We start from the raw sequence: 18,289 nt of genomic DNA, 5'->3' as shown, positions 1-18,289 counted from the left end.
ATTGCCTCCGCATCTCAGGTATGAATTCCTTATCCCTTCTTCTACTCTACCGATTATTCTTTCCTCTTATTTGACTAACATGCAGGTAGAGTACACACTGGAGGTGCTACAAAGGAGGAAGAGAGCAATTGGATGGACATTGGCGGATATTCGGGGTATAAGCCCCGCCTTTTGCATGCACAAGATTATCTTGGAGGAGGGTGACAAACCCTCCGTTGAACATCAAATGAGGCTAAATGAAGTAATGCAAGAGGTGGTCAAGAAGGAGATCATAAAGTGGTTGGATGTCGGGTTTGTTTACCCCATTTTCAATAGTTTATGGACTTCTCCAGTGCAATGTGTCCCAAAGAAAGGGGGCATGAGTGTGGTTACCAATGACAAGAACGAGTTGATTACTACACAAACAGTGACTGGATGGAGGGTGTGTATGGACTATCACAAGTTCAATAAAGTCACAAGAAAAGATCATTCTCCACTTCCCTTCCTTGATCAAATGCTTGATAGGTTGGCCGGTCGTGCTTTCTATTATTTCCTCAATGGGTATTCCGGCTATAATCAAATTCTCATTGCTCCGGAGGATCAAAAAAAGACCATATTCATTTGTTCCTATGGTACTTTTGCATTCCCGCGGATGCCATTTGGGTTGAGTAATGCACCGACGACTTTTCAACGGTGTATGATGTCTATTTTCACCGATATGGTGGAGGATATTCTTAAGGTATTCATGGATGATTTTTCCGTGGTTGGGGATTCTTTTGATGATTGCTTGAACAATTTGAATAAGGTGTTGGCAAGATGTAACGAAACTAACTTGGTTTTGAATTGGGAGAAGTGTCACTTCATGGTCGAGGAAGGCATAGTCCTAGGCCACAAAATTTCAAAGTATGGTATTAGGGTTGATAAGGCCAAAATAGAGGTGATTTCTAAACTCCCACCCCCTACATCCATGAAGGGAGTGAGGAGCTTCTTGGGTCATGCGCGGTTCTATCGCTGATTCATCAAGGATTTTTCCAAAGTGGTGAAACCCTTGTGCAAACTTTTGGAAAAGGATGCCAAGTTCCATTTTAACGAAGATTGTACGAAGGCATTCGAATTGCTTAAGTTCAAGTTGACTACTACTCCTATTATTATCACACTTTATTGGAGCTTGCCTTTTGAGATCATATGTGACGCGAGTGATCTAGCAGTTGGAGTAGTGTTGGGGTAACGTATCAATAAAAAATTTCATCTGGTCTATTATGCAAGCAAGACCATGAATGATGCCCAAGTAAACTACACAGTGACTGAAAAAGAGCTCCTTGCTATTTTTTTTTCTATGGACAAGTTACGCCTGTACTTGATGGGTACAAAGGTGATTGTTCACACCGACCATGTGGCGCTTCGATATTTTATGAGCAAGAAAGATTCTAAGGCAAGGTTAATGAGGTGGGTGCTTCTATTTCAAGAGTTTGATCTAGCGATTCAAGACCTCAAGGGTAGTGAAAACCAAGTGGCGGACCACTTGTCCCAATTGGAGAAGGAGGTAAGGACACATGACGACCTTGAGATCAATGATTCACTCACCGACGAGCAACCCCTAGCCATTTCAATAATCGTGATGCCATGGTTCGCGTACTTAGCAAACTATCTTGTGAGTGGCACTATACCGAATGAGTTCTCTTCAAACCAAAGGAAGAAGCTCAAATGGGATTGCCTTGACTATTATTGGGATGAGTCGTACCTCTTCAGGATTTGTATCGATGGTGTGATTCGACAATGTGTGCCGGAGGAGGAACAAGTGGGAATTCTTAAGGCTTGTCACTCTTCAATGTATGGTAGTCACCATGGTGGATTTAGAACGATGGCGAAGGTTTTGAGTTGTGGATTCTATTGGCCAACTCTCTACAAGGATGCTAGTGAGCTTGTCAAGCATTGTGATGAATGCCAAAGGGTTGGTGGAATCTCAAAGAAGAACAAAATGCATCTCACCACCATTTTGGAGATAGACATTTTCGATGTGTGGGGTATTGATTTCATGGGTCCGTTTGTTAGCTCTTATGGGAACACCTACATTCTAGTCACGGTTGATTATGTGTCTAAGTGGGTCGAGGCCATTGCTTTTCCCAACAATGAAGCGATGAGTGTGGTGGCATTCTTTAAGAAGAACATTTTTACAAGATTCGGTATTCCAAGGGCTATAATAAGTGACGCGGGTTCACATTTTTGCAACAAGTCTTTTGATACCTTACTCACAAAGTATGGTGTCACTCACAAAGTATCAACCCCTTATCACCCTCAAGCAAGCGGACAAGTTGAGTCTCCAATAGGGAGATCAAGAGTATTCTATCAAAGACATTGAATACCAACCGGGCGGATTGGTCAAGTAAACTTGATGATGCTCTTTGGACTGATAGGACGACCTACAAAATACCGAACGGGATGTCTCCATACTGGTTGGTGTTTGGGAAGGCGTGTCATCTTCCGGTGGAACATGAGCATAAGGCCATGTGCGCTTTGAAGAAGTTGAACCTTGAGTGGGATGTCGCCGCAAACGTAAGGGTGGCACAATTGAATTAGCTAGATGAATTCTGGTATCATGCCTACACAAGCTCATCCCTATACAAGGAGAAGATGAAGTACCTATATGACAAGTACATCCATAACAAAGAGTTTAAAGAAGGTGATCTTGTGCTATTGTTCAATTCACGGTTACGGATGTTTCCGGGAAAGTTGAATCTAAATGGAGTAGCCCATTTGAAGTGTTGAATGTAACCCCCTTTGGTACTTTGAATTTGAAAAATAAGAATGATGAGGTGTTTAAAGTCAATGGGCACCGGGTAAAACACTATCTTGGCAAGGTTGATGATGGCCACATCGTGGCGATTCTTCATTTGAAATGATTGGTATTCTGCGTCGTGCTGCGATGTTAAATCATGCACTTTTTGGGAGGCAACCCATGTGTCCTTTTCTTTTTTCTTTTTCCTTTTCTTCTTTACTAGATAGGCTTTGTTTTGTGCTAACTAGTTTTGAAGTGTGTGCAGAATTGGGTGTGTATAGCAGGGACTGTGCATAAACAATGTGGCTAAGTATTACAAAAGTGCGGCCCGCACACTAATTATGCGGACCGCACAAGAACTCTGCGGCCACATAATTTTGTGTGTGGTCGCATAACTGGAAGACCAAAAGTGCAGGCTCTCTGAAGATTGGCCTTTCAAATTGCATTAGCAATTTGCGGCCGCACTCACTTTTGTGTGGACCGCATAGATTCTTCAAAGGTCCAGGTAAAGAGTGTGGACCGTACTCAAAATTTTGCGGCTGCACTCAGCTTAACTCTTGCACGACTGGGTCAGCCTATAAATAGAACTTTAGTGCACTATTCACAACTTTACACACTCTGAAGTTTTGAGGCCTAAGCAAGCACAGTGCACATCAAATTATTTCCCACTTCACACTCATTGCATCAATATAGATCATTCCTTGCATCCTTCATCACTGGTATGTTCATTACACTCTTGGATTTTTCAATTTCTATTGGTATTGTTCTTTTATGTTAGGGTTATTTTTTAGTCCTAAAATGTTAATTCATTAGTCATATGTGCTTAGAATCATGTGGGTACTCTCATGTATGCTAATCAGGGCCAGGGTATATCATTAATCATGTTTAATTGCAAATATCATGTCTCCATTGTGTGAAAATTGCAAAACTTAGAATTAGTGCTGCATAATTTTGAATTGTGCAGCCACACACACTTTTGTGTTGTCCCCAGATCTTAAAGTTTAGGGCAAAAGTGTGCATGATAAATGTGGACCGCACTCAAAATTTTGCGATCTGCAGAATAGCGTGCGGTCCTTAGAAAAATGTTTCTGTCCGCACGGTTGGAAGTTCAGAGTCCTAGTAGTTTGAACTTGGGGTTGTGCGAGCACACTCAAAATTGTGAGGTCCGTACTTTTGGATGGGCGGACACATTTTAAAGTTGTACGGTCCGCACTTGGCAGTCTACGGCTGCACTCACTTTTGTGCGGTCCACACTGCCTCTTCTGAGTCCGTTTTCCTGCAACTGTGATGCATGAATCTGTGTACACTATGACCTTCAACTCTAACTGATTCCTATTGCTATGTATTGTAGACAATAGTTAGATCACGTGGAAGAGGTGATACATCGAAAGGGAGGGTCGAACCCTCTCGATGCCGAGGACGAGGCAAGAGTAACCTACCACTCGCCATACATAGAGCAATAAGCAAGAAGGCTACTGCCAACAAAGTCCCAAAATATTCAGACACCAGTGAATATGCCTCGTCTAGGGAAGCTTCAAAGGGTACAAGCACAGCCGGAAGCCCAATCGCAGCAAGTTCAAGGGAGATACCAAATCTGTGATGAATCCTCCACCTCAGCAAGTTCTTCTGAGGGTTTAGATGCTGATGGCAGGGGTTCAAAGCCCTTCTCTACACACACTCCTCCTGCTCCCATTTATTTGGATGTTGATGATGATGTCTCGGATGATGGTAGAGGAGGGGATAATCGAGTGGGAGGCCTTGAGAGTTTGAAGAAGAAAGAGATGTTAGAAGACAGATTCATCAGCATAATAGCCTTCACCAAGTTTAGAGAGTGGTGGCCCTAGAGATCGCTCACTCTTGAGCGGCAATTCTTAATGAAGGATTTGGATATTCACAATCTAAATGTCCTTAGATAGTTTCGGGAGCGAAAGGGGTGGAAGTGGTTCAATCGCGGTGTCATTGATGCAAATGAGCACTTGGTTAAATAATTTTATAACAATGCGGCTCACATAAAGAAGGGTACCAAGATAACAAAAGTGAGAAATCTGAAAGTCTGATTCGAATCCTCCTCTTTGAACACTTATGTAGGTTTTGAAGAAGTAGAGGCAGTTCAGTATTTGGAAAAGCTTGCTATGGGTGATGCAACTCGCCCATGGTTAGCTAAGATTTTGGCCACTCGAGGACCACCACCACCACCGTGAATCACCACATGGGTTCCTATCTTCTGGGCCACCCTAAATTTTGAAGCCAAAGGGTGGCAGACCTTCATGTGCAGTTGCATTGATCCGTTCTTGGACCCTCTTCCCCGGGCAGTTCTGGTGGCTTCTATTATGGCTGGGTACCCAATCAATGTGGGTGCCATAAGGTCTACCAACATCACACTTGCTGTCCAAAAGGGTGAAAGATCATACTCTTACCCCAACACCCTCACAGAGTATTTCCATGATGCAAAGGTGGAGCCGAGGCCATATGATACGAAAATAAAGGCCAAGAAGCCCTTCTCATGGTACCATCTGCAGGATACTTAACCCGTAGTTCAAAGATAAGGCAACAACCTCCACTGGCCAGTCTGAGGAGCCAACGGTAGATTGTTACACTCAGCTGCTGAGCCTTCCACAGTGCCCATGCCTTCTACAGCGGCCAAACCTTTCGCTGAAACAACTGACATGCCACCACCTTCTTCTCTAGATCATCAACTTTAGTGTCAGTGCCAGCCTTATCCATTTATCCACATACTACGCTGCGATTCTCCCAGACATTGGTGAGTCTTAACAACTGGATGCAGACAGCTACTTCTAAGTTGTTTGACATATCCAGTGTTGTTACAGCATAGTCCTCTACCCCAACAGCACCTCAGGTACCTCCGTCAGTGGAGCAAATATTGAAGAATATTCCGAAAAACTAGAAGACTATCATGTATACAATGGTGGCACATGGGAAAGCTATTGAGGATTTGGGCAAATAGGTTAAGAAGATGCAGAAATCTCAGGCATCAAAGAATTGAGTGGAAAGATTGAGCAAACATGTGGCCAAGATTGCATCAGCTGGAGATATCCCTGTTGACCTTCTATTGGAGACAGCACTAGTGCCACCCGCATCAACTTCAGCACCTGAGGTATCACAGGCAGCAGCTGGCCAGTTTGAAGAGCCAGACCTTACTGCCCACACCACTGAAGAGATGCTCCAGATGCTCAACAACCCTGTTGTCCCTCAGCCAGATGATGGTGAGATACAGTTGGAGGAGACCGAGGGTGCTGAGGATTCCATGCACACTGAGACCACATAGGGAGTTCTCTTAACTCTCTACCCTTCCTTGTTCTTATTTTTGTTACGCATTGAGGACAATGCTCATTCTTATTCAGGGGGTGGTCTATTTTGACTGATTTGACATTGACATTGGCCTGTAATAACTCTAATACTATTTTTTTATCCTTATTTTCTCTTTGGTTATGTATATATTCCTCCCTTTCACTTGATGTATATATTCATTTCCCATCGCTTTGTATATCCATTTGTCTTACTTTCCGTAGTTTACTTCATAGATTTTTTAGTTTGTTTTTCTTACTAGTATAACTTTTTATTTACTTTAGTAGCTTCTTTTTTATTTGTTAGCTTATTTTTACATTTGAGAGAAAAATAAGTCATTGGTTTTCTTAATGCCACAGTTCTTTCCAAAGGTGGATTTTGTGTGAACCGAGTGGCTCTTCCAACCATGGATGGCGTGACAACCTTCTTAAGGGATTGAGTTCGTTTTCTTTTGTGTTTAGGCAAAAGTAGTAGTAATGAATTAAAGGGTCTCAAGCATGCTTCATTGGTACCAACACATTTACCTACGACCTTATGGTTAAAACCAAGTTATTGGCAGAAAATAGCTCTATTTGTGACTTTTTGACTCTTGTGTTAACTTAAACAGTCATCGAGTGGTTCAATCAAGCCATTTGTGATTCTCAATATTAACTAGGATTGTTGTGGGCCCTCAACTTTTTTCGCTTTAGCAATCCAGAAGCGAGAGAGGTGAGCTTTTTAGTTGCAAGTCCAAGTACTCATGCTAATAGTCTAGAACTTGCCCCGAATATTTTTCTAGGCGAAATTCTAAGTGTAGCTTGGCTTGAGAAATGATTGTAGGCTCTCCTTGATCCTCTTTAAAATCTTCCATAGCCTACCAATATGATATCCCTAGTTAACCCATTTGAGCCTAAGCCCTTTTTCATTTAATAACCACGTTACAAGCCTTTATCCGTTTTGTAATTGACCCTCTCTTGGCACCCGATCTTTCCTTAGCATTTTTGAGAAATAATTGGCTAAAGCATAAGTTTGGGGGAGACACGAGGAGTTTGAAAGTGATATAAAGTTACAAAGAAGAGGAAAGAAATGAAAAAAAGGGGAGGCAAAGAAAAGAAAGAAAGAACAAAAATAAAAATGCCAAAAAGAAAGTGAATAAAGTAAAAAGTTGAAGGGATTCAAAGAAAAACAAAGAAGAAAGGCATAGAGTAAACAGAGAAGGAGAAAAATAAATATCATGACCAAGAATAGGTGACGTTACGTCTCTCTAGGTCCCCCTAAGAAAAAGAAAAAGACTCAAAGAGTCGATAAAGTATGAGCCAAAAAGAGAAAATGGAGTGCTTAAGGAAAGATGAACCCACTCTATTCCAAAAAGTCCTCCCTTAGTCCAAAAGCTTTCATTATATCCCAAAAAATTCCTACATGATTTCAAGTTGAGTGAGCTTGCATTACTGGTGATTTACACGAGGGGCAAGCATATGGTCCTTAGAGTCGTACTTGTGACATTCTTTGAGAGAAATGAGCGAACTTTTCACAATCCTTGAATTGAGTGTTACATTCTAAATTGAGAAATGCTAATGGAGAGTAGAGGAGAAGGAGTTTAGGATCCACAATGACCTACATGAAAGAGCGATCTTCCTCGATTAATAAAGTTAACTCTTGATGCTCTAGTGCCATATTAGAACTATTGTACTCAAAAAGTCAAATCATTGTATTGTTGATAATTCATACATGATGTGGGTAATTGTTGGTCCCAATTGATGTGTGATTGATTCACCTTAGGCCAGCTGAAATAGTTCTTGTCTTGTGGAGGTGAGAATTACCTTATGTGCTTGAGGACAAGCAAAAGCTTAAGTTTGGGGGAGTTGATAAGTAGGAATTTTAACTACTTATTTGCACACTTTTACTTTCGTTTTAACTCAAAATTACTCAAACATATTCCCGAAAACTAATATAATGTGCTTTCTTGTAGGAGTGTTGGAATATGAGTCAATGAAATGAAAATCAACTCAAGAAGGAGCAATTTTGGAAAAGACCAAAACAACGCTAAAAGGGCGAAAAACGGACCTCACAATACTGAGTGCGGCCGCAAAACATGAAGAAAGACTAAGATAGGAATTCCTTGCAAAATGTGGGCCGCACAAATCTAGTGCGGCCTCTGAAGATAAAATTCAGAGAGATGGGATTTTAGGGTCATGAAGAAATGCAGACCGCACCATTATTGTGCGACCGCAGAATCAAGATCTAGAAGTCCCCCATGCCAAAGCCCAAGTCAAGGAATGCGGACCACACCATTATTATGCGGTCGCACTCAGAAATGTGCGGTCCACAGAAGTTGAAGAAGTGCGACGACGATCCAGAATTGTGCGGCTACAAAAGTCTACCCTGTCAAGCCAAATCTCATTGTGTGGACTGCACACATAATTGTGCGGCCGCACAACCTCTGCAGGAGCAATTTTATCCAATAATTTTAGCTGGGTATAAATAGATCTTTTTGCCAATTTTAGGTCAAGTTTGGTGCACTTGAGAAAAGTTAGCCGTTTTTCTTTACTGTATTGGGTAACCTTGTATTAGTTTAACATCTTAACATTAGATTTTCTTCCCTAAATCATCTATTATGAATTGTATCTTAGATTTATTTTTTAATTTTTGCATTTTCCATGAGTAGCTAAACTCATAGCTAGGGTTGTGACCTAACCCTAGTATTGGTACTTAATGGGTGATTAATTTAGGGCTTACTTATTATTGGGTATATGATATTTAGCCTAGTTCTTTCTTGAATTTGAGAATTGATGGTTGCAAACATTCATTCATGCCTAATTGACTTAGTCTCTACTTGAGAAAAAGAGACTAAGTCTAGGAAAACTTGGTAACAAAAAATTGGGGTGAACTCATGAAATTGATAGCCCCAATTAAATGGTTGAATCTAGAGATAGTAAGACCCGACTTGAGTATTTATCACTTGTTTCATGAAATACCCATTTGGACTTGAGAAAGTCAAATTAGGCAAAATCACTCAAATTACCGAGAGGTATAGAGTGAGTAATCGCGTGTGATTGCTATATTGTATCCCGATCAACCAAACATGCCCTAAAGCTCTCAACCTGTTAGGTATCCATCTAGGCGGAAGTTACAATCCTAGATCTTTTATAACCTGAAAAAAAAAACAATACCAAAAATATTGTCTCTTAGCTTTTCAATTGCAAGCATTAGCATAATCATTAGAAGTAGAAAGAAATAACCAATCATGTGGAAGTGCAATCTTGGGCACGGCATACACTAGACTTGGTATATACCTAATCTCACATAAAGCTTTCTATAGAATCGATCCCTACTCGCATTGGGTATTTATAATTGCATTGACCGCCTCACAATCCTAATTAGTGTTGTGAGTTTGGGAGACACCACCTACTGAAGGGTACAATGATTACAAAAAGCTCAAATGGCCAAGTCTAGAGGACCTCCCTACCTCCCTTTCCATTACAAAGAAGTATGGTGACAATGAAGAAGAGTTTCGGCCCAAGGCTTTATACAAAAGTGAGATGAAATTATCCCACAAAGTGCTATTTGAATTTGTTAACAAGGTTGTGCTGCCCAGGTAGGAAAGAAGGCATATCGCCACATTCATGGACCTGGTCCTTATGGAATATTCGAACAGCGGAAGGAAAATCACTTGGCCTGGGTTTATCATCCAGATTCTCGATATGATTCTAACTGGAACCAAAACTCATGCCATACCCTCTGTACTTGCACACTTCAAGGTACCCATCAAGAAATTGGAAGTTGGTACAAGCAAGGATCACTTTTGGGCAACACTTTGACTGCTTGTGACTAGGAAGTCCACACTACTCCCAAAGAACCTAGTTCATTCAAGAAAGTACATGAGAACAGCAAAGTGCGAGCTTTGGTGCAAGAGAGTGGGGCTAAGGATGCTGAAATTGAAAGGCTGAAGAAGAGGTTGGTAAAAGCAGAAATTGAGAGAGATGCTCTCAGATCTGAGCTTGCAGAGGAGAAGGAGAAGAATGATGTCATTCTTCATGATATGCTAAAACTTCTTCAAGCCAAGAACCAAGAACCTGGTCCCTCCTAGCCTTAAGACCTTTCTAGCCTAGTTAGACAAACCAGTGACCTGGATGAGATTTTCTTTTGTTCATGATCCAGTATTTTTATTTCTCTTTATGCTTTGTGGATGACTAGTATCAATGATAATCAATTGTTTTTGTGCTTTAATTATTTATTGATTCTTCTTAGATGGCTAATATTATTAGATTGATAAATGATGCTTGACTCCATAATTGCATTTGAAGTAGCCCCAGTGGCCATGAGTAATATCTATTAAAATCTAGTTATCTAACATAATTATGCATTTTTTGATTTCGTCCATTTTTTCATCTCGTCCTTACGCGCACTCAACTCCGATGGGTTGTTCTTGCTCATACATCATTCCAATATCCTCTTGAAAGCATCATATAGGCTCCTCATCCTGCAAGGTATACATATCACAATTAAAGCCTATTTTTCATCAATTAACCATAATATGTCATTGGAATATAATCAAGCGGAAGCATAAACAATAGCTAAATCACCTAGATTTTGCCTATTATCACTATTCGGGTGCGCTCTGAGTAAATTTTGCTCCAATACATGCGACAAGCTCGACTAAGAAAACATGTAAGGGGTTTTGAACTTGCGACCTGCCATATGGGGTATCTCATGCTCAACTAACACTGCCACCTCTATGGGTGATTCCTGCCAAAAGGGGGAAGATAGGGTGTGATTTTTACTTTGTACTGTGATGTTTATAATCTAATGAACCTAGTACTTGATGATTTGTGACTTTAAAATGGAAAGTTTTCTAACATTATGTTGATGCTGAGTTGAGTTGACATAGGGCATATGCTTATGAAAAGCACAAAGTTTGTCATTATCAAATAGGGGGATTTGTTGGCCCAAGTGAAATTTGTTTTGTTGATTGACAAAGGAACTCAATTATGAACCAGGTCCATACACAGTGTACATAGAAACGGGCAGATTCGAGCACAAGGCATACACGTGAAGGAGATAAGTTTGAGTGGTTATATCTGATATCTCTTGAATAAAAAGGTTGCATGATTGATAAGGAGAAGGACTTCTTACTCGAAGAAAACACTAACCAAAATAAAGGAAGAGTTAGAAGTTGAAGATAACTAGAACTCTTCCACCAAGGAAGAGTATAGCATTGGAACTCTAGTTATTTCCTATACTGCTAACTCTATATATTTCAGGATGTTCTCACTTTACAGCTACGCACAAACGCTGAAGTTACATGTGAGTTGGGAGCAAAATAGCAAGGCATTTTGCAAGAAATTCTTGTGTGATTGAAGTGTGCGAACCTGAAGCTACATGAACAAGATAGAATAACCAGTTCCAAGTGTCTGTCTTTTACCCTAGTTCAATTGTAGTAGGGCTTTTGAGTTGTACCTTTCAGCTTTATCTAAAAGCAACTGTATTAGGTACTTTGAGTATTGTGTTCAAGTTAAAGTTAACTTAAAATTGTCGCAACAGTTAGAGGCTGGTTGCCACAATGGGATTAGAGGTAATACTTAGGTTTACAAAGAGTTTTGTAAATGTTGTTTGGCTCAGTAATTTAGTGAAGTGTTGGGGAAAATCCTACCGAATAGTAGGTCATGATTTTTTCACTTTTTGAGCCAGGTGTTTTTAACGTAAAAATACTTGTGTTCTTTACTTTCCGCACTTATTATTCCGCAACAATAGTATAAGGAACACATAGAAGAACCAAGTCCTTCTATAATCTGTGCACGCAAAAAATTGAATACCATACAAATCACCTCCCCTCTTATATGGTATTAAAGTACAAAACATCAGAGCTATTAATTAAGATAGTTATTATACCTAAGAAATAAATGAATCACCAAAAAATGAATCTTATAAGGGAGTTATGTTACACTAGTTAGGTTAGTAACTTTCTTCATACTCCTCTCTTTCTCTCTTTCTATTGCGCGAAGAAACGCGCGAAGTTATGCGCGAGCTCGCGCGTGTCCGGTCCGGAAAAATGTTATTTAAAGGTAAAATTGGAAATCTGGAGAAAACCCCACTTAACCTATATAAAGTCAAGCTCGCCCAAGGTTAAATGGGAAGGTTTTCATAGTTTAGTGGAAGAAATAGAGAGGAAGAGGCAATGAGGAGTTTTGACCATCAAGTTCTTCTTTTCTTCTCTTGTTTTTTGCTATTTTGTGATGAAATTGAACTTATTTGTGATGAACACTAGTACGAGTGGCTAGAACCCATTGTTCTAGGGTCATGAGTAAAACATGAATGTTGTTGTTTGGAGTTTAATTTGACAAAGTTGGTTTATCATATTGGGTTGTTTATTTAATTCTGTATTCAATTATTTTGCTGAGTAGCTAACAGTGAAATACTATCTACGAATCTTTAGTTGAACTTGAAAGTGGGAACTCTAGATTGCATATAGAATTAAATAGAGCAAGTTCTTGAACCCGGGCCTCGGGGAACAGATTAGCAATTGGGATAGACATATACCCAATTGCCTTGCTTGGTCGAAATACAGGAATTGTAAATGCGTTTTTGTTAATCTTAATTCCATAGACATATAGGCATTTAGTTGACTTGAATAGGCGAGTAAGAACTCGACAGATTCTTATGAGTAATATCAACCCTGTCAATCAATAACCCATATAAATTGATTAGTCATTTTAAGCCAAGAACACAACACGATTGTTAACTATGCCTGTGACCCTGGAATATCCTCTCCTATTGTTTGTTACTCGAAATTGCTATTCGTTTGGTTACTTGCTTTAGTTAGATTAATTCTTTATAGTTTAAGTAGTAAAACAATTACATTTCTCTTTTGTGAACAATCTCTTGGGTAGATAAAGAAATTGAATTTGAATCATTCAACAGTTAATCATAAGTCTTCGTGGGAACGATACTTTACTCACTACTCTATTACTTGACGATCACGTGCACTTGCGTGAGTGTTTTTGGGTCGCAACAAGTTTTTGGTGCCGTTGCCGAGGACTTAGAAATTAGCTACTTGACTAAATTGAGCTTTTATTATTTATTTATTCGAGTTTTAACTCTTAGTTCACTTTGTCTGTGTTAATACAGGAGTTTCTATTGAATGTGAAAAAGTATAAGCGCAAACAATCTCCTTCCTCTCGATCCCAAAATTGAACGAACACTTCACAGATTAAGGAGGGAGGTGGACGCTAAAACCAGAATTGAAAGAGGGTTGGACATCGTAGTTCAACCACAGCCAATTGAGATGGCAGGTAATGAGGAACGCGCGGTGATTGAAGCTGCAAGGCCCAGTCTGGCTAATATGACTCAGGCTATTGTGAAGCCTAACATCACTGGGCACTTTGAGCTGAAACAATACATGGTGCAGCTGATCCAATCCACATGGCTGTTTGTGGGTTTACCTCATGAAGACCCGCAGAGGCACATTCAGAATTTCTTAGAAATTACGGATACCTACAACTATCCGAACGTTTCCAAGGACTATGTCAAGCTGATACTTTTCCCCTTTTCACTGATTAGGGAAGCTAAGGAGTGGTTGAATAAAGAGCCAGCAAATTCAATCCGCACTTGGGATGATCTGGCGAGAAAATTCTTAATCATGTTTTTCCCCATTAAGAAAACAAAGGTATTGAGGAGTCAAATTCTTGGGTTTAAACAACGAGCTGGCGAGACACTGCGTCAAGCATGGGAAAGGTACAAGAAGATGCTTAGAGACTGTCCTCATCATTGCCAGATGGACGAGGTATTGGGTCACACTTTTGTAGATGGGTTAGATGATGCTTCAAAGATGAATCTTGATTCAGCTTGTGGGGGTAGTTGCATGGTCAGACCGTACAGTGAAATCCAAATCTTGCTGAATAACTTCACTGCTAATAATAATAACTGACAAGGTGAGGGTGATTCATGAAAGGTAGTTAAGCAAAAATCAGTTGGGTTACTTGAATTAGACGAAGTGTCAGCCATGAGAGCCGATATTGCAAAGCTGACCAATTAGATGACTAGGATAATAATGCAGCAACCACAGACAATGCAACACGTTCAACAAATGACTATTTGCTGCGAACTCTGTGACGACAGTCATATGAGTGATATGTGCCCCACAAATCCAGAATCCATCTATTATGTGGGGTAACAGAACAGAGGTCCACCGAATGAGCATGCACAATACGGGAATTCTTACAATCCAAATTGGAGGAATCATCCCAACTTCTCATGGGGTGGAAATCAGCAGAATCAGAATCAGCATAGACCCCAAGGGAATTTCAATCAGCCTCATAGACCACCCCAACAAATGGAAGAAAGTACCAATGATCTGCTAAAGAAGTTGTTGATTGACAATCAGCAACTCAGGACTGACTTTAGAAATCTTGAAAGCCAAATGGGGCAGTTAGCAACAAATCAAAACACTAGACCTGCAGGCGCCCTCCACAGTGATACAGAAAAGAACCCTCAAGTGAATGCAGTTACACTTAGAAACGGGAGGGAGCTAGAGGAAATGCCAAAGAAAAAAGAAAGACAAGCCCATACCTGAGGGAGAGATGATCCCTAAAGTGACTCAAGAGCCAAAGAATGCTGCTGAAATTTCAGAGCCAGTGGAGGCCCCAAGACCACCACCACCTTTTCCCAAGAGATTGCAGAAAAAGAATGATGATCGCATGTTCACAAAATTCCTCTCTATGTTGAGCCAGATTCAATTGAATATCCCACTTGTTGATGTGCTTCGTGAAATTCCAAAGTATGCTAAATACATAAAAGATATAGTGGCTCACAAGAGAAGATTAACTGAATTTGAGACAGTGGCACTTACTGAGAAGTGCACTTCAAGGGTCCAAAATAAGCTCCCTCAAAAGCTTAAGGATCCTGGCAGCTTCACGATTCCTGTGCGCATTGGCAATATTGATGTGGGTCGTGCTCTTTGCGATTTGGGGGCGAGCATAAATCTAATGCCCCTGTCCTTGTTCAAGAAATTGGGCCTAGGAGCTCCAAGGCCCACTACTGTGATGTTACAGCTGGCTGACAGATCGATAGCACACTCTGAAGGGGTGATTGAAGATGTGTTGCTGCAGATTGGGAAATTCATCTTCCCTACTGATTTCATCATCCTCGATTATGAGGCTGACGAACTGGTTCCAATCATATTGGGGCGACCTCTCTTAGCTACTGGTGATGCAATTATCAAAGTAAGAGAGGGAAAGATGATTTTGAGGGTAGATGAAGAGGAAGCAGTTTTTAATGTCTACAGAGCAATCCAACTTCCTCGCCACTATGAGGAGCTGTCAATAATATCTGTTATTGAGGTCGATGAGCAGATTCATTATTCGAATGTATATCTAGACGATTCTCTAGAAAAAACACTTATGTTATTTAACAGCCTGGGGTTGATGAGGAGGTTGAGGAGATGATGCAAATCATTGATACATCTTGTGTGTACCTGCAAGGGACGCACCCCTTCGAGCCTTTGAATAGACCAAAGGGGCCTCCTCCAAAGCCGTCAATTGAGGAAGCCCCAAAATTGGAACTTAAACCCCTTCCACCTCACCTGCAATATGCTTATTTGGGTGACTCTGACACTTTACCTGTTATTGTCCCGTCTGACTTGTCTAAATTATAGGAAGAAAAGCTGTTGAGAGTGCTACGTGAGCACAAACGAGCACTTGGGTGGACTATGTATGACATTAAGGGCATTAGTCCAGCCTTCTGCATGCACAAAATCCTCATGGAGGTCGGACACAATCCCAGTGTAGAGCAACAACACCCACTCAATCCAATCATGAAAGAGGTGGTAAGAAAAGAAGTGATTAAGTGGCTCGATGCAGGTATTGTATTTCCTATCTCAGACAGCAAATGGGTAAGCCCCGTCCAATGTGTACCCAAGAAAGGGGGGATGACTATAGTAGTTAATGAGAATAATGATTTAATACCTACAAGAACTGTCACCGGGTGGAGAATTTGCATTGATTATAGAAAATTGAACAATGCCACCCGGAAGGACCACTTTTCCCTCCCATTTATTGACCAAATGCTTGATAGATTAGCTGGCCATGAGTACTACTGCTTATTAGATGGTTACTCGGGGTATAATCAGATTGCTATAGCCCTAGAGGACCAAGAGAAGACCACTTTTACATGTCCTTATGGCACGTGTGCGTTCAAGCGAATGCCCTTTGGTCTTTGTAATGCACCTGCGACTTTTCAAAGGTGTATGATGGCCATTTTTACTGACATGGTTGAAAGGTTTGTGGAAGTGTTCATGGAAGATTTTTCTGTGTTTGGATGTTCTTTTGATAACTGCTTGATGAACCTTGATAAAGTACTTGCTAGGTGTGAAGAAACTAACTTGGTGCTAAACTGGGAAAAGTGCCATTTCATGGTACGTGAAGGTATAGTCCTGGGGAACAAGGTGTCCAAAGATGGTTTGCAGGTGGACAAGGCAAAGGTGCAAGCGATTGAAAAATTGCCTCCACCGATATCTGTCAAAGGCATTCGCAGTTTCTTGGGCCATGCAGGTTTTTATCGTCGTTTCAATAAAGATTTCTCGAAAATTTCCTCTCCCTTGTGCAGGTTGCTTTAGAAAGATGTCGCCTTCAAATTTGATGATGTCTGTCTGAAGGCATTTGATGAGCTGAAAGGAAGGTTGGTTACTGCACCAATTATAATTACTCCGGATTGGGACCAGCCATTTAAGTTGATGTGCGAAGCGAGCGACTTGGCTGTTGGTGCTGTCTTGGGGTAAAGGAGAAATAAGATATTCCACTCCATCTACTATGCGAGCAAAACTCTGAATCCAGCTCAGATGAACTACACCGTCACTGAAAAAGAGTTGCTTGTAGTGGTGTGGGCATTTGATAAGTTCAGGTCATATCTTGTGGGGACCAAAGTCATCGTCTACACAGATCATTCAGCTATCAGATACCTATTTGAGAAAAACGACGCCAAGCCGAGACTGATTCGGTGGGTCCTACTCTTGCAGGAGTTTGATTTAGAGATCCAAGATCGCAAAGGAACAGAGAACCAAATAGCTGATCACTTGTCCAGGTTAGAAAATCGGAACCATGTTGCTGAAGGGGGTGCAATCAAAGAAACATTCCCCGATGAGCAGTTATTGGCAATCACCTCAAACACAGCCCCGTGGTATGCAGATTATGTGAACTTTATTGCAAGTGGGGTGACACCACCAGAATTGACACCAGACAATAGACGAAGGTTCTTGCATGATGTGAGGCTCTACATGTGGGATGAGCCATTCTTATACAGGCTATGTGCAGATCAGTTGGTGCGGAGATGTGTTCCTGAGGAGGAGATGAGTTCCATACTTCATAGTTGTCATGCCTCGTCATACGGAGGTCATCACGGTGGAGACAGGACCGCCCAAAAAGTGCTACAATCAGGTTTCTATTGGACAAAATTGTTTAGGGATGCACACGCTTTTGTTAAAAGGTGTGACAGGTGCCAAAGAACCGGAACGATCACTAAGAAGCATGAGATGCCGCTGCAAAACATCCTGGTAGTGGAGCTTTTCGATGTTTGGGGAATTGACTTCATGGGACCTTTTCCATACTCGAATGGCCATAGATACATATTGGTGGCAGTTGATTATGTGTATAAGTGGGTGGAGGCCATTGCTCTTCCCTCTAATGATGCAAAGGTGGTGGTAAGCTTTGTCAAGAAGCATATCTTCACAAGCTTTGGAACTCCCAGAGTGTTGATCAGCGATGGAGGTACGCATTTCTGCAACAAACTGTTAAACAATGTCCTTGCAAAGTACGGGGTCAAGAATAAGGTCTCCACTGCCTATCACCCACAGATGAGTGGTCAAGTGGAGGTTTCAAACAGAGAAGTAAAGCAAATTCTTGAGAAAATAGTGAGTGCAAATAGAAAATATTGGGCCAGAAAGTTAGACGACGCATTGTGGGCGTATCGAACAGCATACAAAACTCCCATAGGTGCTTCTCCTTATAGATTGGTGTATGGGAAGGCATGTCACTTGCCCGTCGAACTTGAGCACTAGGCCTATTGGGCAATAAAGAAGCTGAACATGGATGGGGACTTAGCTGGAGAGAAGAGGTTGCTGCAACTCGATGAGCTTGAGGAGTTTCGATTACATGAATATGAGAATGCCAAATTGTATAAAGAGAAGACTAAAAGGTGGCATGATAACCACATTCAACATCGAGAGTTCGAGCCAGGTCAAGAAGTTCTGTTGTTCAATTC

General features: G+C 41.0%; 1 protein-coding gene across 1 annotated transcript; it reads left to right on the top strand.

Annotated features, from left to right (window-relative positions):
- Positions 1 to 14,616: 14,616 nt before the first annotated feature.
- LOC142166123 (uncharacterized) lies at positions 14,617 to 18,086 on the top strand. Its single transcript, XM_075224542.1, has 6 exons — positions 14,617 to 14,813; positions 14,946 to 15,402; positions 15,450 to 15,636; positions 16,459 to 16,514; positions 17,049 to 17,281; positions 17,492 to 18,086. Exons 1-6 carry the CDS (start codon positions 14,617 to 14,619, stop codon positions 18,084 to 18,086), a joined length of 1,725 nt encoding a protein of 574 aa, XP_075080643.1.
- Positions 18,087 to 18,289: the final 203 nt, after the last annotated feature.

This window comes from Nicotiana tabacum, chromosome 11 (assembly GCF_000715075.1).
Source record: "Nicotiana tabacum cultivar K326 chromosome 11, ASM71507v2, whole genome shotgun sequence".
Taxonomy (NCBI): Eukaryota; Viridiplantae; Streptophyta; class Magnoliopsida; order Solanales; family Solanaceae; genus Nicotiana; species Nicotiana tabacum.
The sequence above is the reverse complement of the archived record's forward strand: the minus strand, read 5'-3'. Positions and strand labels throughout refer to the sequence as shown.

Excerpts from the sequence above, each read along its gene's own strand:
- LOC142166123 (XM_075224542.1), top strand. The coding sequence starts at position 14,617 with ATGATCCCTAAAGTGACTCAAGAGCCAAAGAATGCTGCTGAAATTTCA. Across the intron at positions 15,637-16,458 it reads CCTGCAATATGCTTATTTGG|GTATAGTCCTGGGGAACAAG; the intron begins GTGACTCTGACA and ends TGGTACGTGAAG. Across the intron at positions 17,282-17,491 it reads ACACCAGACAATAGACGAAG|GGATGCACACGCTTTTGTTA; the intron begins GTTCTTGCATGA and ends AAAATTGTTTAG.